The 21,414-nt window shown below is 43.9% G+C and overlaps 2 protein-coding genes across 6 annotated transcripts in view; both read right to left on the bottom strand.

Moving 5' to 3' along the window:
- LOC106564722 (uncharacterized) overlaps window positions 1-10,141 on the bottom strand; it is a 61,769-nt gene extending 51,628 nt beyond the window's left edge. Inside the window, exon 1 of the mRNA XM_014131008.2 lies at window positions 9,994-10,141. Within this exon, the coding sequence (XP_013986483.2) occupies window positions 9,994-10,141 (148 nt within the window). The remainder of the gene's footprint in view (window positions 1-9,993) is intronic.
- A 5,167-nt stretch (window positions 10,142-15,308) lies between these two features.
- Window positions 15,309-21,168, bottom strand: LOC106564643 (zinc finger protein Gfi-1b). Of its 5 annotated transcripts, none has more exons than XM_014130815.2 (8): window positions 20,795-21,168; window positions 20,558-20,641; window positions 20,292-20,359; window positions 18,898-19,240; window positions 18,524-18,684; window positions 17,771-17,914; window positions 16,335-16,500; window positions 15,309-15,943 (listed from the first exon to the last, which is right to left on the bottom strand). In XM_014130815.2, exons 4-8 carry the CDS (start codon window positions 19,169-19,171, stop codon window positions 15,771-15,773), a joined length of 918 nt encoding a protein of 305 aa, XP_013986290.1. In that variant the 5' UTR covers window positions 19,172-19,240; window positions 20,292-20,359; window positions 20,558-20,641; window positions 20,795-21,168; the 3' UTR covers window positions 15,309-15,770. The 5 variants fall into 5 exon arrangements, with proteins under 5 accessions (XP_013986290.1, XP_045547176.1, XP_045547175.1 ...); XM_045691220.1 differs by having other exon boundaries at window positions 18,898-19,152; XM_045691219.1 differs by having other exon boundaries at window positions 18,898-19,152; window positions 20,558-21,168.
- Window positions 21,169-21,414: the final 246 nt, after the last annotated feature.

Raw genomic sequence — 21,414 nt, 5'->3', positions numbered from 1 at the left:
ACTTCTTTTATCTCAAAGTGACATCTTTAAAACCATCCCACAGGTAAATCATTAAAGACTTTGATCACCGAAATAAAACACTGTTCATTCATAATATGAGTATTGTTGTTATCCAAATCTGAAAGTGGGTAACATTTACATTACATTTACATTTACATTTAAGTCATTTAGCAGACGCTCTTATCCAGAGCGACTTACAAATTGGTGCATTCACCTTATGATATCCAGTGGAACAACCACTTTACAATAGTGCATCTAAATCTTATAAGGGGGGGGTTAGAAGGATTACTTAATCCTATCCCAGGTATTCCTTAAAGAGGTGGGGTTTCAGGTGTCTCCGGAAGGTGGTGATTGACTCCGCTGTCCTGGCGTCTTGAGGGAGCTTGTTCCACCATTGGGGTGCCAGAGCAGCAAACAGTTTTGACTGGGCTGAGCGGGAACTGTGCTTCCTCAGAGGTAGGGGGGCCAGCAGGCCAGAGGTGGATGAACGCAGTGCCCTTGTTTGGGTGTAGGGCCTGATCAGAGCCTGAAGGTATGGAGGTGCCGTTCCCTTCACAGCTCCGTAGAAAATCACCATGGTCTTGTAGCGGATGCGAGCTTCAACTGGAAGCCAGTGGAGAGAGCGGAGGAGCGGGGTGACGTGAGAGAACTTGGGAAGGTTGAACACCAGACGGGCTGCGGCGTTCTGGATGAGTTGTAGGGGTTTAATGGCACAGGCAGGGAGCCCAGCCAACAGCGAGTTGCAGTAATCTAGACGGGAGATGACAAGTGCCTGGATTAGGACCTGCGCCGCTTCCTGTGTGAGGCAGGGTCGTACTCTGCGAATGTTGTAGAGCATGAACCTACAGGATCGGGTCACCGCCTTGATGTTAGTGGAGAACGACAGGGTGTTGTCCAGGATCACGCCAAGGTTCTTAGCACTCTGGGAGGAGGACACAAGGGAGTTGTCAACCGTGATGGCGAGATCATGGAACGGGCAGTCCTTCCCCGGGATGAAGAGCAGCTCCGTCTTGCCGAGGTTCAGCTTGAGGTGGTGATCCGTCATCCACACTGATATGTCTGACAGACATGCAGAGATGCGATTCGCCGCCTGGTTATCAGAATGGGGAAAGGAGAAGATTAATTGTGTGTCGTCTGCATAGCAATGATAGGAGAGACCATGTGAGGATATGACAGAGCCAAGTGACTTGGTGTATAGCGAGAATAGGAGAGGGCCTAGAACAGAGCCCTGGGGGACACCAGTGGTGAGAGCGCATGGTGCGGAGACAGATTCTCGCCACGCCACCTGGTAGGAGCGACCTGTCAGGTAGGACGCAATCCAAGCGTGGGCCGCGCCAGAGATGCCCAACTCGGAGAGGGTGGAGAGGAGGATCTGATGGTTCACAGTATCAAAGGCAGCAGATAGGTCTAGAAGGATGAGAGCAGAGGAGAGAGAGTTAGCTTTAGCAGTGCGGAGAGCCTCCGTGACACAGAGAAGAGCAGTCTCAGTTGAATGCCCAGTCTTGAAACCTGACTGATTAGGATCAAGAAGGTCATTCTGAGAGAGATAGCAGGAGAGCTGGCCAAGGACGGCACGTTCAAGAGTTTTGGAGAGAAAAGAAAGAAGGGATACTGGTCTGTAGTTGTTGACATCGGAGGGATCAAGTGTAGGTTTTTTTCAGAAGGGGTGCAACTCTCGCTCTCTTGAAGACGGAAGGGACGTAGCCAGCGGTCAAGGATGAGTTGATGAGTGAGGTGAGGTAGGGGAGAAGGTCTCCGGAAATGGTCTGGAGAAGAGAGGAGGGGATAGGGTCAAGTGGGCAGGTTGTTGGGCGGCCGGCCGTCACAAGACGCGAGATTTCATCTGGAGAGAGAGGGGAGAAAGAGGTCAAAGCACAGGGTAGGGCAGTGTGAGCAGGACCAGCGGTGTCGTTCGACTTAGCAAACGAGGATCGGATATCGTCAACCTTCTTTTCAAAATGGTTGACGAAGTCATCCGCAGAGAGGGAGGGGGGGGGAGGGGGAGGAGGATTCAGGAGGGAGGAGAAGGTAGCAAAGAGCTTCCTAGGGTTAGAGGCAGATGCTTGGAATTTAGAGTGGTAGAAAGTGGCTTTAGCAGCAGAGACAGAAGAGGAGAATGTAGAGAGGAGGGACTGAAAGGATGCCAGGTCCGCAGGGAGGCGAGTTTTCCTCCATTTCCGCTCAGCTGCCCGGAGCCCTGCTCTGTGAGCTCGTAGTGAGTCGTCGAGCCACGGAGCAGGAGGGGAGGACCGAGCCGGCCTGGAGGATAGGGGACAGAGAAAATCAAAGGATGCAGAAAGGGAGGAGAGGAGGGTTGAGGAGACAGAATCAGGAGATAGGTTGGAGAAGGTTTGAGCAGAGGGAAGAGATGATAGGATGGAAGAGGAGAGAGTAGCGGGAGAGAGAGAGCGAAGGTTGGGACGGCGCAATACCATCCGAGTAGGGGCAGAGTGAGAAGTGTTGGATGAGAGCAAGAGGGAAAAGGATACAAGGTAGTGGTCGGAGATTTGGAGGGGAGTTGCAATGAGATTAGTGGAAGAACAGCATCTAATAAAGATGAGGTCAAGCGTATTGCCTGCCTTGTGAGTAGGGGGGGAAGGTGAGAGGGTGAGGTCAAAAGAGGAGAGGAGTGGAAAGAAGGAGGCAGAGAGGAATGAGTCAAAGGTAGACGTGGGGAGGTTAAAGTCACCCAGAACTGTGAGAGGTGAGCCATCCTCAGGAAAGGAACTTATCAAGGCGTCAAGCTCATTGATGAACTCTCCAAGGGAACCTGGAGGGCGATAAATGATAAGGATGTTAAGCTTGAAAGGGCTGGTAACTGTGACAGCATGGAATTCAAATGAGGAGATAGACAGATGGGTCAGGGGAGAAAGAGAGAATGTCCACTTGGGAAAGATGAGGATTCCAGTGCCACCACCCCGCTGGCTCGATGCTCTAGGGGTATGCGAGAACACGTGGGCAGACGAAGAGAGAGCAGTAGGAGTAGCAGTGTTATCTGTGGTAATCCATGTTTCCGTCAGCGCCAGGAAGTCTAGGGACTGGAGGGTAGCATAGGCTGAGATGAACTCAGCCTTGTTGGCTGCAGACCGGCAGTTCCATAACAATAACATAACAAAACATGTTTTTAATGCACACTTAAAGCGATAACTTTGTTTCCTAGGGCTGGGCGATATGACGATACATATCGTGTGACGATAGAGCATAATATTAAACGATAGATGTTTTTCTATCTTTTATTTCGTTGTGTCGCAAATCACACTCTTTACGGCAAATTGTGCCCTTATCCAATACAGGAAATTTGCAACACAAACAAACATGGAGGAACTTGAACGTAACACAGCACCGAGACCGTACCTCAAAGGGGCTACTTCGGTCACATAGACGTGGTTTGGGTGTGAAAAGTCTGACACCGACCAGAAAACAGTCCTCTGCAAAATATGCCGTAGGCCGGTCCCGAAAACAGGCTCAAACACCACCATCCTATTTTACCACCTACGTAAGAATCACGTGAAACAGTATGGAGAGAGTCTACGGATGAGACCCAAAAAAGTACAGTCGTGCTCAAAACAAACCCCCCGACTCAGACGTTGCAAGAGGCTTTTGCCCGCGGCACACCACATGGCAAAGCATCACGAAGATGGAAGGAGATAACAGCTGCGGTTACAACTTATATCGCTGCGGTTACAACTTATATCTGCAAAGACATGGACCCCAATTTACATGGTTGAGAAACGGGGGTCTCGTGAGGTGGTGCTAACACTTGACCCAATTTTAGGCCTATATTTATTTTGTTTGCAACTTTAGTTGACGTGTTTTCTATTTATCTTTTTAGATTTTATACATTAATTTATTAATATTTTAGGCTCTAATCTATGGATTTCACATGACTGGGCAGAGGCGTAGCCATAGGCCCACCCACTAGGGAGCCAGGCCCACCCACTAGGGAGCCAGGCCCACTCACTGGGGAGCCAGGCCCAGTCTATCCTGCAAGTGAAGAAGCCGGATGTAGAGGTCCTAGGCTGGCGTGGTTACATACTCTGGCAGGTAGCCACTACATTTTAACAGGCACCACATGCCTCTGCTAGGGTTGAATGGTGGGAACCCGGTTACCAAAATGTACAGAGATTAGCCGCCTAAAACCACTCCCTTTTCCCGTGATAAATAACTGCAAGAAACAGGTAAATTATAATAAATTATTTATATGAACAGCACGACATGAAATCAAACGTTAAATGATATGTGATGTCTAAATCTGGCTTCTGCATGGTCTTCTGTTCTCTGCATGATCAATCATCAACGCTCAGGGTGGGGACATAGTCTATCTCAGTATGGAGCGCAGTTCACGTTGCATGTAGACCTATCGTCTCATGGTAAGTTTTTTTTTCTTGTGACAGGTAGGCCCTGCAAAATAATGTTTTATGGTAAAGATATATATATATATATTTTTGTAGCTGAAAACAGCCTATTACTCGAATATCGTTGCTTTAAATCTGTGCATGCTTGAGCACTCTCTAACAGTCTTTCTCAATTCCATTCATTGTTGCATCCAAAATAGACAATCCTGTTTTTTTTAATTTTTTTTATTTAACTAGGCAAGTCAGTTAAGAACAAATTCTTATTTTCAATGACGGCCTACCCCAGCCAAACCCGGACGATGCTGGGCAAATTGTGCGCCGCCCTATGGGACTCCCAATCACGTCCGGTTGTGATACAGCCTGGAATCAAACCAGGGTCTGGAGTCGCTCCTCGAGCACTGAGATGCAGTGCCTTAGACCGCTGCACGACTTTATTCAGACCTGTAACCATTCAATCTTCGTGAAGATAAGTGAAAGTAATTATAGTCCTAAATTAAGCAAGCATGTCATTAGGATGAAGATAAGGACAACAAAACTTATTTCATTTACAGTTGAAGTCAGAAGTTTACATACACCTTAGCCAAATACATTTTAACTCAGTTTTTCACAGTTCCTGACATTTAATCCTAGTAAAAATTCCCTGTCATAGGTCAGTTAGGATCACCACTTTATTTTAAGAATGTGAAATGTCAGAATAATAGTTGAGAGAATGATTTATTTCAGCTTTTATTTCTTCCATCACATTCCCAGTGGGTCAGAAGTTTACATACACTCAATTAGTATTTGGTAGCCTTGGGTCAAATGTTTCAGGTAGCCGTCCACAAGCTTCCCACAATAAGTTGGGTGAATTTTGGCCCATTCCTCATGACAGAGCTGGTGTAACTAAGTCATGTTTGTAGGCCTCCTTGCTCGCACAAGCTTTTTCAGTTTTGCCCACAAATTTTCTATCGCATTGAGGTCAGGGCTTTGTGATGGCCACTCCAATACCTTGGCTTTGTTGTCCTTAAGCCATTTTGCCACAACTTTGGAAGTATGCTTGGGGTCATTGTCCATTTGGAAGACCCATTTGCAACCAAGCTTTAACTTCCTGACTGATGTCATGAGATGTTGCTTCAATATATCCACATAATTTTCCCTCCTCGTGATGCCATCTATTTTGTGAAGTGCACCAGTCCCTCCTGCAGCAAAGCATCCCCACAACATGATGCTGCCACCCCCGTGATTCACGGTTGGGATGGTGTTCTTCCGCTTGCAAGCATCCCCCTTTTTCCTCCAAACATAACAATGGTCATTATGGCCAAATAGTTATATTTTTGTTTCTTCAGACCAGAGGACATTTCCCCAAAAAGTATGATCTTTGTCCCCACGTGCAGTTGCAAACCGTAGTCTGTCTTTTTTTATGGCGGTTTTGGAGCAGTGGCTTCTTCCTTGCTGAGCGGCCTTTCAGGTTATGTCGATATAGGACTCATTTTACTGTGGATATAGATACTTTTGTACCCGTTTCCTCCAGCATCTTCACGAGGTCCTTTGCTGTTGGTCTGGGATTGATTTGCACTTTTCGCACCAAGTACGTTTATCTCTAGGAGACAGAACGCGTCTCCTTCCTGAGCGGTTTGACGGCTGCGTGGTCCCATGGTGTTTATACTTGCGTACTATTGTTTGTACAGATGAACGTGGTACCTTCAGGCGTTTGGAAATTGCTCCCAAGGATGAACCAGACTTGTGGTGGTCTTGGCTGATTCCTTTTGATTTTCCCATGATGTCAAGCAAAGAGGCACTGAGTTTGAAGGTAGGCCTTGAAATACATCCACAGGTACACCTCCAATTGACTCAAATGATGTCAATTAGTCTATCAGAAGCTTCTAAAGCCATGACATAATTTTCTGGAATTTTCCAAGCTGTTTAACCTGTTATGGATAGGGGGCAGTATTTTCACGGCCGGATAAAAAACGTACCTGATTTAATCTGATTATTACTCCTGCCCAGAAACTAGAATATGCATATAATTATTAGCTTTGGATAGAAAACACTCCAAAGTTTCTAAAACTGTTTGAATGGTGTCTGTGAGTATAACAGAACTCATTTGGCAGGCCAAAACCTGAGAAGATTCTGTACAGGAAGTACCCTGTCTGACCATTTCTTGGCCTTCTTGATCATCTCTATCCAAAACTGGGGATCTCTGCTGTAACATGACACTTCCTACGGCTCCCATAGGCTCTCAGAAGGCGGGAAAAAGCTGAATGATGTCTTTGGAGCCCCTGGCTGAAAAACATTAGCGCCTTTGGTAAGTGGTCGATCAGAGTACAATGAGACTGAGGCGCGTGCACAAGGCGACCCCATGTTTTTATTCTTTCGTCTTTGAACGAAAACAACGACTCCCGGTCGGAATATTATCGCTTTTTTACGAGAAAAATAGCATAAAAATTGATTTTAAACAGCGGTTGACATGCTTCGAAGTACGGTAATGGAATATTTAGAAATGTTTTGTCACGAAATGCGTCGGGTGCGTAACCCTTCGTCACCCTTGGATAGTGTCTTGAACGCACGAACAAAACGCCGCTATTTGGATATAACTATGGATTATTTGGAACCAAACCAACATTTGTTATTGAAGTAGAAGTCCTGGGAGTGCATTCTGACGAAGAACAGGACAGGTAATCCAATTTTTCTTATAGTAAATCTGAGTTTGGTGAGGGTCAAACTTGGTGGGTGTCAAAGTAGCTAGCCTGTGATGGCGAGCTATCTACTTAGAATATTGCAAAATGTGCTTTCACCGAAAAGCTATTTTAAAATCGGACACCTCGATTGCATAAAGGAGTTCTGTATCTATAATTCTTAAAATAATTGTTATGTTTTTTGTGAACGTTTATCGTGAGTAATTTAGTAAATTCACCGGAAGTGTTCGGTGGGAATGCTAGTTCTGAACGTCACATGCTAATGTAAAAAGCTGGTTTTTGATATAAATATGAACTTGTTTTAACAAAACATGCATGTATTGTATAACATAATGTCATAGGTGTGTCATCTGATGAAGATCATCAAAGGTTAGTGCTGCATTTAGCTATGGTTTTGTTTTTTGTGACATTATATGCTAGCTTGAAAAATGGGTGTCTGATTATTTCTGGCTGGGTACTCTGCTGACATAATCTAATGTTTTGTTTTCGCTGTAAAGCCTTTTTGAAATCGGACAGTGTGGTTAGATAAAGGAGAGTCTTGTCTTTAAAATGGTGTAAAATAGTCATATGTTTGAAAAATTGAAGTTTTGGGATTTTTGAGGAATTTGTAATTCGCCTATCATTGGATATTGGAGCAGGTGTTCCGCTAGCGGAACGTCTAGATGTAAGAGGTTAAAGGCAGTCAACTTAGTGTATTGTAAACTTCTGACCCACTGGAATTATGATACAGTGAATTATAAGTGAAATAATCTGTCTGTAAACAATTGTTGGAAAACTTACTGTCATGCACAAAGTAGATGTCCTAACCAACTTGCCAAAACTATAGTATGTTAATAAGAAATTTGTGGAGTGGTTGAAAAATGAGTTTTAATGACTCCAACCTAAGTGTATGTAAACATCCGACTTCAACTGTACATACCCGAGAAGCCTGAACTCTTAGAGCCCCATATAGGGAACTAAAACCTGCTGCAACTTGGCTATGCGCACTGACACGCTGCCACTGCAGCCCAAGTCCATAGATCCCATGGTTCCAAGAATACTTACCTTGCGAGCCTAAAATGTCAGAACTCGTACAAGGAACTGCATGTCCAAAACAACAGAACACCTGCCGTGACTTGGTAAAATGCTCGTGCGAGGCATAGTATCAACCAGAGTGGATGAACCACAGCAGCCCGAGGCTCAAACCCACAGTAAACCTTCAAACGCCTGCCACTAATAAACTCAGCAAAAAAAGAAACGTCCTCTCCCTGTCAACTGCGTTTATTTTCAGCAAACTTAACATGCGTAAATATTTGTATGAACATAAGATTCAACAACTGAGACATAAACTGAGCAAGTTCCACAGACGTGACTAACAGAAATGGAATAATTAGTCCCTGAAAAAAGGGGGGGATCAAAATCAAAAGTAACAGTCAGTATCTGGTGTGGCCACGAGCTGCATTAAGTACTGCAGTGCGTCTCCTCCTCATGGACTGCACCAGATTAGCCAGTTCTTGCTGTGAGATGTTACCCCACTCTTCCACCAAGGCACCTGCAAGTTCCAGGACATTTCTGGGGGGAATGGCCCTAGCCCTCACCCTCCGATCCAACAGGTCCAAGACGTGCTCAATGGGATTGCGATCCGGGCTCTTCGCTGGCCATGTCAGAACACTGACATTCCTGTCTTGCAGGAAATCACGCACAGAACGAGCAGTATGGCTGGTGGCATTGTCATGCTGGAGGGTCATGTCAGGATGAGCCTGTAGGAAGGGTACCACATGAGAGAGGAGGATGTCTTCCCTGTAACGCACAGCGTTGAGATTGCCTGCAATGACAACAAGCTCAGTCTGATGATGCTGTGACCCACCGCCCCAGACCATGACGGACCCTCCACCTCCAAATCAATCCCGCTCCAGAGTACAGGCCTCGATGTAATGCTCATTCCTTCTACGTTAAATGCAAATCCGACCATCACCCCTGGTGAGACAAAAATATGACTCGTCAGTGAAGATCACTTTTTGCCAGTCCTGTCTGGTCCAGCGACGGTGGGTTTGTGCCCATAGGTGACGTTGTTGACGGTGATGTCTGCTGAGGACCTGCCTTACAACAGGCCTACAAGCCCTCAGTCCAGCCTCTCTCAGCCTATTGCGGACAGCACTAATGGAGGGATTGTGCGTTTCTGGTGTAACTCGGGCAGTTGTTGTTGCCATCCTGTACCTGTACCGCAGTCTTGATGTTCGGATGTACTGATCCTGTGCAGGTGTTGTTACATGTGGTCTGCCACTGCGAGGACGATCAGCTGTCCGGCCTGTGTCCCTGTAGCGCTGTCTTAGGCGTCTCACAGTACGGACATTGTAATTTATTGCCCTGGCCACATCTGCAGTCCTCATGCCTCCTTGCAGCATGCCTAAGGCACGTTCATACAGATGAGCAGGGACCCTGGGCATCTTTCTTTTGGTGTTTTTCAGAGTCAGTAGAAAAGCCTCTTTAGTGTCCTAAGTTTTCATAACTGTGACCTTAATTTCCTACCGTCTGTAAGCTGTTAGTGTCTTAACAACCGTTCCACAGGTGCATGTTCATTAATTGTTCATGGTTCATTGAACAAACATGGGAAACAGTGTTTAAACCCTGTACAATGAAGATCTGTTAAGTTATTTGGATTTTTATGAATTATCTTTTGAAAGACAAAGGGATGTTTCTTTTTTTGCTGAGTTTATGTTTAAACCCTCTCATAGAGGGTGCACGTGCTAACTGTATAGTCGATCACGTTCAAGGATATATCCCTGGCTGTCGAATTAAACCTTTCAGGGGCCAAACCCACAGATCCCGTATCTGTGTCCGTGGATGCCAAACTCTTCCATGCGCCTGGGACAATAGCTCAGATGACATGGAACCCTCCACAGTTCCCCGCCCAACAGGCGGTATCTTCTCTGGGAACCATGGTTGTCTGGGCCAACTGGGAACCACCAGAATCAACAACAGACCCTCCTGACGGAACCTCTCCACCGTGGCCTGAATCAGGTCCACCGGAGGAAACGCATAGAGCAGGGTCCGAGGCCACTGATACGCCAAAGCATCCATTCCCACCAGAGTGCCCAGATCCCTCATTGTGAAGAAGACGACAATGCGCATTTTCGCGCAATGCGTAAAGATCTACAATGGCCCTGCCGAACCGGACCCATATCTGGGCAAAAACCGAGGGGTACAGTCTCCACTATGTAGAGATAGGAACCCCTTGGAAAGTAGATCCGAGCCCACATTGAGAGATCCGGGAAGATACATCGCCCTGAGCAACAGGAAATGCGCAATACTCCATACGAGCAGATAACGGACCAGGTATAGGAGAGACTGAGACCACATCCCCCCCTGCCTGTTGATGTATGCCACCACTGTCCTGTTGTCGGACCGTACCAACACATGCTGGCCCTCAAACATCGTAAGGAAACACCTCAGTGCTAGCAAACAGTCAGTAGCTCTAGGTAATTGATATGCAGCACCCTTTCCGCTGTTGACCAAATCCCTCTGTCCCAGAGTAGCCCACACACAGCGCTCCACCTCCCAGTAAAGACGTGTCTGTCATAACACTACTCGGCCCATGAGAACCCTCTGCTACAGCAGTCACAGGTCCCTCCAAGGAGTCAAGGCCCTTAGGCACGACGGGGCTACCTTGAGCAACTGATGGAAGTGGCGAGATGCATCCCGACGCATAGCAATCACCCAGCGCTGAAACAGACATCAACCGAAGTCCCAGAGGCACAGCAGCTATCATAGAGGCCATCAGACCCAATAACCACAGGCAGAAGCGAAAAGGCACAGGGTGCCCCAGCTGATACAGTACCAGACAGACGGATTGCGAACCTCTGTTGGGACAAAAACACATGATTTAGAACCAAATCCAAAACAAGACCCAGAAACTGAATGAGCTGTGTCAGATAACTTTTCTTGTGATTCACTGTGAACCCCAGAGACTGAATATGGGAAACCAGCGTGGAGCTCCACCTGTTCCCTAGACTCCAGAATGACCAACCAATCTTCCAGATAGGCCAATACTCTGATCCCCTGGCACCGCACCTGTGCCAAAGTCGCCTCCACCACCATAGAAAAGGTGTGGGTGATAGGGAGAGCCCTAAAGGCAGGAGAAGAAACCCGTAGGCCACACCCTCGAAATGAAACTTCAAAGTTTCTGTGGGGAGGAAATATAGCTACGTTAAAATACGCATCCTTCACATCTATGGACGTGAACCAATCGCTGGGAAGCACCGACTGCAATAGCCTGAGAATTGTGAGCATTTTGATCTTACAAACCTTGAGGTGCTTGTTTGAAACAAGCAAGTCCAGGATGAGCCTCAACGTTCCATCGCTCTTGGGAACTAAGAAGTACTGGCTGTACCAATCGCTCTGTACTTCTGACACGGGGACCAACCGAATTGCCTGCTTTTGAAGGAGAGAGGAAATCTCCCTTCTCAAGACAGGTGCTAGGACCTCGGTGACGATTGACGAAATGAAGCCATGAAAAGGAGGAGGAAGCACAGCGAACTGCAGACCGTACCCCCACCATTCTCTTCACCAGTGGTGAAACTGCGCATGCCCGCCCCTGGACGGAGCACGCTGCCAGTCTCCCATCCATTATATTCTGAAGGGGGCGCCACCCTGAGGACTAGGATAAAAACATTTTTTGTCATGCTTATTTTCATAACCACCACTCTTGACAACCGCATGGAACAGGAACTGTGTCTATTATACCCACACCTGGACTATACCGCACTTTTGATACCCCTGAACACAGAGGAACCTTAGAAACAATGTTCTTTCGTGACTACCAATGTTATTTTGTGATACTGCCATTCTGATACCCAGCCCACACTTTTTGGGGGTGTGATCCACCCCGTCCTCATCCCCACAGATCTTTCCGGTGTTGACGAACTTCTCCCCTTTGTCGTCAGTGATCATGTAGGATTTGGGGTGATCCTCAACATAATTTGCTAGGAAGATGTCAAACAGTAGATGCACAAATATCATACCCCCAAGACATGCTAACCTCTCACCATTACAATAACAGGGGAGGTTAGCATTTTTTGGCGGGTATGATATTTATACCTCTAATTTTCTCACTCATCATTATTCACGATTCATTCAGAATGAGCTGCAATCATTGTAGCATCCACATAAGTGTTTCGAAAAATATTATATAGCAAATGACACAATACATTATTTACCATTAATTGCTATTGGGCACAAAAAAATCTGAAACACTACCAAAACAAACAGCAAATTTATCCAACAAATGTTTTTGGTCACAAGCATGATGTATTTATTGCGTGCTATGAATATGGGACCAAATACTTAACTTTGTACTACTGTAATACACATGTAAATTTGTCCAAATACTTTTGGTTCCCTAAAATGGGGGGACTACGTACAAAACATGCTGTAATTTCTAAACGGTTCACCTGATATGGATGACAATACCCTCAAATTCAAGCTGACAGTCTCCACTTTAACCTCATAATCATTGTATAATTTCTAAAACCAAAATAACAAAAAATGTGTCGCTGTCCCAATACTTTTGGAGCTCATTGTATATGGACATGTAATTACTTATTATTTGAAATGTCTAATATAAATGTTTCTTATAATCCCATGTGGGATGGGCCACTTAGGCTAAGTGGCATTGCGCAATAATAAAATATAATTGTGTTAAATTATACAGTCCCTCCTCCTAGACTAGGTTACATACCAGCCTGATTGGTGATTTAGCAATTGAAATACCACCCTTACCATCTTATATGCTTTGGTCTGATATGTTTACGCCTGATATGTCATGGCTGTCGTCATGGCTGTCGTCATGGCTGTCGTCATGGCTGTCGTCATGGCTGTCGTCATGGCTGTCGTCATGGCTGTCTGTGCCTGAAGCTAGAGTACTCTTTCCCTAACCCATTGTTGCTACGATGGAGAGGGACAGAGAAAGAGGGTGACGTCTTGACCTGTATACTGATTGAAACTGTTCTTTAAAAACAGTTTTTAAGTCTTGAAACGAGACCAGGGTGTGTGTCAAATCAGAATTGATTTGAAAATTCCCATTCCAATTCATTTATTGAATGTGAGTTAAAATAGTAGACAACTGTAAACAGTACCACCATAAGGATGTTACACTATATACAGAGGCCTATAATAAGTATTCACCCCCCTTTGTTTTGGCAAGCTTAAATTAGTTCAGGACAAAACAAACTTCAAATCGAATAATAAATTGCATTGATTCGCTCTGTGTGCGAAGACAGTGGTTAACATGATTTTTGAATGACTGATCCATCGCTGTGATGTACCCCATACACACAACATAACTGTAAGGTCCCTCAGTCATCCCTGCTCAGGTATGTCACCATGAGGCTAATCTTGACCCCAGCTGGCTCTCTCTCTGTAGCCATTAAGCCTGGGGATGAAGTCACAATGAGGCCAATTGTGATTTAAAACCTAAAGCATGTTTTCTAAATGATGTATTTACCTGTGTCTGTGTGTTCTTCCTTGGTGGTGCAGTGGAGGGGTTGAAGGGATCAGGTGTTTTAGTGAAGTGAAGAGATGGCTGTGCTTTTATAGGGTAGCGCTGACAGAGAGAGAGAGGGGGCTTTCTCAGCCCATCACAGGTATTTAAATCCAGGTAAATGTTTCCGTTCCAGAGAATTAAAGAGAATGAATATAATGATTCATTTCCAGAGAATTCCAGATAACCTACGTGGGCGTTGCACATGGTTTAACTTCTTTTATTTCAAAGTGACATACCTTTAACCAACCTCCCCGAGAGGTAAATCATTAAAAAGCAAGGGAGTTTGATCACTTAGAAAAAAAACAATGATCATTCATAACAATAATATCTTGTTGTTATCCAAATCTGAAAGTGGATAACAAAGATTAATGCACACACTTAAGAAAGCGATACTTTGGAATAAAGTTCAAAGGTGTTTTCAACATATTTTCAGATATGACTCTATGATGACACTGAAAAAACTGAAATATATATGTAGGCAAAATATACAGTTGGGATTCAACTACAGTCAAGGTACAGTTGAAGTTGGAAGTTTACATGCACCTTAGCCAAATACATTTAAACTCAGTTTTTCACAATTCCTGACATTTAATCCTAGTAAAAATTCCCTGTCTTAAGTCAGTTAGGATCACCACTTTATTTTAAGAATGTGAAATGTCAGAATAATAGTAGAGAGAATGATTTATTTCAGCTTTTTTTTTTCTTTCATCACATTCCCAGTGGGTCAGAAGTTTACATACTCAATTAGTATTTGGTAGCATTGCCTTTAAATTGTTTAACTTGGGTCAAACATTTCGGGTAGCCTTCCACAAGCTTCCCACAATAATTTGGTTGAATTTTGGCTCATTCCTCCTGAGAGAGCTGATGTAACTAACTGAGTCATGTTTGTAGGGCTCCTTGCTCGCACACGCTTTTTCAGTTCTGCCCACAAACTTTCTATAGGATTGAGGTCAGGGCTTTGTGATGTCTTGAGATGTTGCTTCAATATATCCACATAATTTTCCTGCCTCATGATGCCATCTATTTTGTGAAGTGCATCAGTCCCTCCTGCAGCAAAGCACCCTCACAACATGATGCTGCCACCCCCGTGATTCACGGTTGGGATGGTGTTCTTCGGCTTGCAAGCCTCCCCCTTTTTCCTCCAAACATAACGACGGTCATTATGGCCAAACAGTTCTATTTTTGTTTCATCAGACCAGAGGACATTTCTCCAAAAAGTACGATCTTTGTCCCCATGTGCAGTTGCCAACAGTAGTCTGGCTTTTTATGGCGGTTTTGGAGCAGTGGCTTCTTCCTTGCTGAGCGGCCTTTCAGGTTATGTCGATATAGGACTCGTTTTACTGTGGCTATAGATACTTTTGTACCTGTTTCCTCCAGCATCTTCACAAGATCCTTTGCTGTTGTTCTGGGATTGATTTGCATGTTCAAAGTACGGTCATCTCTAGGAGACAGAACGCGTCTCCTTCCTGAGCAGTAGGATGGCTGCGTGGTCCCATGGTGTTTATACTTGCGTACTATTGTTTGTACAGATGAATGTGGTACCTTCAGGCGTTTGGAAATTGCTCCCAAGGATGAACCAGACTTGTGGAGGTCTTGGCTGATTTCTTTTGATTTTCCCATGATGTCAAGGAAAGAGGCAATGGGTTTGAAGGTAGGCCTTGAAATACATCCACAGGTACACCTCCAATTGACTCAAAATGATGTCAATTAGCCTATCAGAAGCTTCTAAAGAAAGCCATGACATAATTTTCTGGAATTTTCCAAGCTGTTTAAAGGCACTGGTAACTTAGTGTATGTAAACTTCTGACCCACTGGAATTGTGATACAGTGAATTCAATGTGAAATAATCTGTCTGTTAACAATTGTTGGACAAATTACTTGTGTCATGCACAAAGTAGATGTCCGAACCGACAAAACTATAGTTTGTTAACAATACATTTGTGGAGTGGTTGAAAAACGAGTTGTAATGAATCCAACCTAGGTGCATGTAAAGTTCCGACTTCAACTGTAAATGTTTGTTAGAATTTTTTGTGGAGCATCCATCCCTTCTTCCATCCATCCCCAGCTTCTGGTTTGCTTGTGCAGTGGTGCCCCTTATAATGAAAACATTATCTGGGGTCAGCTATGACCATGTGAGGGTGTTTGAGTTGCTATCTATGTACAGTGGTTCTCCTGATTGTGAAAACTGAGCTCAGATCAGTTCTTAGCCAGGGTCTTGGCCTAAAGGTCTATGTACGGTGGTTCTCCTGGTTTTGTCTCAGGTCCTTGTTTGCACTGGAAGCCATAGAGGCAGCGGTAGGGCTGGTTGCGACTGTGCTGACGACTGTGGGTGATGAGGTTGGAGCTCTGGCTGAAGGCTTTGCCACACACCTGGCACACATGAGGCTTCTCACCTGGGATAGGAGGGCAGAGGGGACATACAGTATTAAAGGGGAAGTTCACTCTTTTATAACTGAATGTTAGATGGTTCCTCACCCTGAAAGTGAGCCAGGAAAAACTGTAATGCATGGTTGGGTTCTCTTTAATTAAACAGTCACTACAAACTTCAGCTAACTTAATCCAAATCAATGAGAGTGGTCGGGACATGGCTGTTATATTTACTTATTTTAAAGGCCAAATCACTTCCCGCCGGACTCTGGCGTGTATTCACTACATTTGTAACAGGCACCACATGCCCCTACCACTCTCATAGCTTCTTTTATATATTTAAAATAGTTAATATGTTTCTAACGTGACTGTGACAAAGACAAGATCCCTATTTCTGTAGAATACATATTGACTCACCTGTGTGAATGAAGGTGTGTTTTTTCATATCAGATTTCTGGTGAAATCTTTTGCCACAGTATTGACAGGGGTAGGGGCGCGTGTCAGAGTGGATTAGCAGGTGAGTGGACAGGGTAGAGGAGCGCTTGAACACTTTCCCACACACCTTACAGCCATACGTACGGTCCTGAAACACATGAGAACAAAGCATATATGGCCATATATTTTACACCAAACAAAAACAGGCCATATAATATAGGCCATATAATATAGGCCATATAGGGTCATGTATAGGGTCTACTGTAGTGTTTTTTCCTGTATATACTTTTTGACCCCCAACTATGTAAAGAAAAAAGTATTTAATAAGATTATTTCATTCATTCAGATCTAGGATGTGTTATTTTAGTGTTCCCTTTATTTTTTTGAGCAGTATAGTTTATAACTAGCATCAAACTCTTAAAACTCCCTAATGTTGATCTAATTAGCATTAAAAAATCCCCCAGTTTAAAGATAGAGAGATGTTGTTTTTGCATTGGATGTGTCTCAATCCACCGCATCCGCCTATGTCGCACTTTCACATCTGAGGTGAAAGGTGACAGAGCTAGAGTGGTGTCTGTCAGACCAGGAGACATCTTGAAAATCGGTCTTCGCACAAAATCATCTGTAGTGTTCCGAATGTCCTACAAACTATTTTGACCCCTCTATGGAAAGATGAGACTCTCACGAACATATACATGTTTTGCTCTAGGACGCTCACAAGACTCGTCTGAAGGTCCCCTGGTACCAGCTGAAAAAATGTATGGAATTATATATGGAGACTATTTAATGCACAAAATATGGAGTTAAATACATGGAAATATATATTTATATGTATGTATGTATGTGTTCCCTGATCTTTCTTAAATCTCTCACATATAGGAGAGACACTTCAGAACTAACTTCCTTTTGATCTTTTTTGAAGGAGTATCTGTTGTTCCATGTAGTGAATCTGTTATTTAATGTGTTTTTATGGGCTAATAACAGTAAGGACAAAATTATTAAGGATTATTTATTTTTTTAGATCTTTTTTTGATACTTCAAGGAGTCTTAAAATTCAAAATCAAATAGCTAAATGATCCTTGCTATGACCTTAAAACAATTCCATATACATTAGTAGAACAGTGCAGTTAATAACTTGATTTCCAGTTTTTAATGATATTTCCATACTATGAGGTCGAAATAACATTCTGAAATTGTGAAATTATGATAATGCCCTTTTTCTGCAACAGCTGTATGAAAAAAATGCCTGCAATATCAGCCTTTTCAGGTGGGATGGAACTTATGTCCCACATCTTGACGTCACAATGTGATCTGATTATAATAGACCTGACCCCAGACCTGCTTTAAAACCCTTCATTATACATGTAATGTGGCAGGCAACAGACCTTATTTGGCGTTATGAGGTGTGTTATTCCTACCTTGACCCTGTAGCTCAAACCCAGGTCTGGCCTATAGCCATACGGCTGACTGTTAGTCTTGTTGTGTGCTGATGATGACTGCTTGTGTCTGCCAACATGGGACTTGTGGACGTGGGACTCCAGACTGGAGAAAGAAAAGAAACTCTGAAAAGGAAATAAACACTTTAATGTCATTTGCATTAAAGTGGAGAGCAGTGCAGTAAATACAATAGACCTCTTATCTTGATTTAATCCTCACACTGGTCTTCCAGTCAGAAACAGAATAGAGAGTTAAAGCACGTCAGACTTCAGTTGCTGCACTTTGACCTTTGGATAGACCTACACACAGCCTTCTTATTAACCAATCACCTCAGTGGTATTCCAATGAGTCAGAATTGTTCACTATCCATGATGGAAGCAAACATAGCTTTCTCGTATCACTAATATCAAAAAACCTTTTTGATGGAGAGGAGGGTTGACGTTTAATTTGACATTTTAGTCATTTAGCAGACGCTCTTATCCAGAGCGACTTACAGTAGTGAATGCATACATTTCATACATTTAAAAAAATTAAATAAAAATTGTGCTGGCCCCCCGTGGGAATCGAACCCACAACCCTGGCGTTGCAAACACCATGCTCTACCAACTGAGCTACAGGGAATAATAATTCACCTTTATTTATACAGGTAAATCAATTAAGAACAGATTATTATTTGCAATGACGACTTGTCAGAGAGTTAGAATAACAAAACTGATTTGGGATCATCCACTAACCTTTCCAAACAGTGGACATTCAGTCCCAGTGGCCCTGTGGTCACTGATCTGGGGACAGTCTCTGTGTCGGGTCTCTCCCAGGAGGGGAGAGCCCACCTCCTCAGCAGGGCTGCCAGGGTTCAACTGGGAGGAAGAGTGGTGGTGCAGCGCAGCTCTACCATCTTAAGATGGAGAATAGCAGGAGGTTGATAAGTTACATTAATAGCCCCTTCTTACAAGCAATCACTGATCTCTAGGTTTTAAACACATTTCTGTTTCAGTCTTAACTTTAATGAAAATTGTATAAGAATGAATGATTATGAGAGAACAATAATACACAAAACTGGCAGATGTACATGAGCTTGTGTTAGCTGAGCCTAGTGCTCAACACCTACCTGAAGACATGGGACTGGTGGGGTGAAGGAAAGGGGGACTATGTGAGGCAGGGTGGAGGGCTGGAGGTGGAGAGGGCTGTGGTGGGTAGGCCTCATTGTGCATCACTAGAGACACTGCACTCTTAGGTGACGGCTGTCCCTGAAAGGTACCCCCCTGCCTCTTGTCTGTTTCTGAGGGACCTACTGGCACCAGGGTCGTGCCCAAGCAGGGGCTACCTGCTTTGTGGCGCAGAGGGGGAGAGCCCCCCCTCCTCACTAGGAAAGAACGAGGCATGGTGGGGAAGCGAGAAGCAGCAGGAGCACAGAGGGTTTTGTAGACTCAGTCTAATGGAAGTAGAAGGCCCTGCAATATGGAATACATGAAAATTGACAGAATAGTCCAGGTGTTATTCATATCAAACAACATACAGCAGGTGGCAGCAGTGCTTTGACTAACACAGTCACATACTACACTGCCGTATTCATAAAGCTTCTCAGAGTATGAGTGCTGATCTAAGATCAGTTTTAACTTTCAGATAATTATGAATAGGATAACAGCAACAAGGGGGACCTGATCCGAGATCAGCACACCTAATCGGAAAGGTTTTCTAAGTACAGGCCCTGGTCACACAACCACTCCGAAAGTAACAGTACTGTGGGTTTTGCTGACACTAAAATTATGAAGACAACATTTTGAAACCATAAAAACGAGCTCCATAATGAAATCAGTTCAAATATACTGAATGGAAATATAGTATTTTCCCAGCAGAGCTTTTCCTACTGTATCTATTCATAAAGGAGGTCATTTATTTGGCATTACATGTGTGTTATGTATAATTTACAGACATCTCTAGACAGATCGCCTCAGCCAAGTCATTGCACGTGCTCATTACTCTTGAGCTTGGTTGGATTGCTGCATAAACTGTGGCAACATACACTAGCACCCAGTGTTTTAAAACCATTCTACAGCAGCTACCACCCAAATTCAACCAAACACAGCAGACCGTTATGTATTATCCCGACTCACCCTGTGAGCTCTCTCCCCTCTGGTTGCACAGCCTTACAGGTGGCAAATGGTAGAGTATTGAAGACATAACATGATAGAAGACTAGGGGCAAAAAGGCTTGATTTATTTTTCCTCTGCTGGATTCATACTGGTGAAAAGCTTCAGATATAAAACATTTCTCATTTGAAGTATTCTATGTTACTAAGCAGAATAGTTCATATATTTTGCCCAAGGGCCAATGGATCAGGAAATAAAACACGGAACTCTTTCTACTGTGTCATTTTGCAGATACAGGGTGACATTTGAAACAGCATAACTAAGTATGATGCAGATACACCCGTGGAGGTAAATGATTAGATTGAACACATTGGCTGAATTCATTTGGTACAGTAAATGCAGAGAAACTCACCTAATAAAAGAGGAATGACAAATCTCTGCAGCTAGCCCTCTTGAAGATGATGTCTTCAGTCAAGTCACCTGGTGAGATGACAGAGCTTTGATTTTAAAAGATGGTGATAGTGTACATGATCATTTCCTAAAAGCACAAAGCAAAAATATGCTCCTAATCTTAATTGCAGGATGGAATTGAAGACTGCAAGAAGTAATTTATGCCATTACGGCAAGAATGGAAAATGTGAAAATCTCACTACAAAGAAGTGTTTCATACAAACTTACCAGATAAGGTTCTTTAAAAGGCATACAAATGTCAACCTTTCACATCAAGCAAATAGGCTGAACAAATACATTCAGGCTCAAATTCTAAATTAATTCAAACAAAAATGAATATCAAAATATGATATGCCAAAATGTAAACTTTACTCCTGAATCTCCAACTATGTAATAAACTAATGAAAATTGAACAGGAAGCTCAAATCATGTATCATTACAGTAAAAATCTATCTATATGCTCACGTTTAAGTTCTAGGCTGTATTCAGCCACTGAGATGTAGTGTTCAGTTCAGTGAAGCCCAATGAAAGTGATGGGGAAGAGCGTGTCTGTAGCACCGCTCCACTCAGCAGCAGCCACCTCAACCACAGAGCTTCCTCAGAAAGACCAGACAGACTCCACTGCTGAGCAACAGGTCTTTCTGCTGCACTAAAAACCCACTCATCGCTGCTTTGCTACAGTATATAGCACCAAACAAGTCTAGATGTACTCTAATCTCTTCACTTTCAAATGACCAAATGTCCTCTTCGACTTGAGGTTGGTATACAAATCTCTAATATCCGTCTACTTCATTGTTTTATCAAAATGATTCACACGATCACAAAACAGGAAGATGTGTGGAAGTGAGGCAAGAGAATACCAAGTAATAAGAAACCAAATGAGAGGATGGTGGGGTCACTTGAGTAATGTGCGGCAAAGTGTCGACACACACAAGTGTTGAGACAGGAGGGGGTTTCAAAATGGAAGTTAGAGCAGAGAGCGATGGAGACGGAAAGCCCAAACCGAAATTAACTGGTAACCCAATGTTGTGATGAGCAGAACGGGAGAGAAAGATAAGAGGGACAGAGAGCCAAAGAGGATAACG

The sequence above is a fragment of the Salmo salar genome, chromosome ssa12 (assembly GCF_905237065.1).
Source record: "Salmo salar chromosome ssa12, Ssal_v3.1, whole genome shotgun sequence".
NCBI classification, from domain to species: Eukaryota; Metazoa; Chordata; class Actinopteri; order Salmoniformes; family Salmonidae; genus Salmo; species Salmo salar.
Note: the sequence above shows the minus strand (reverse complement) of the source record. Positions and strands in the feature narration are given on the sequence as shown.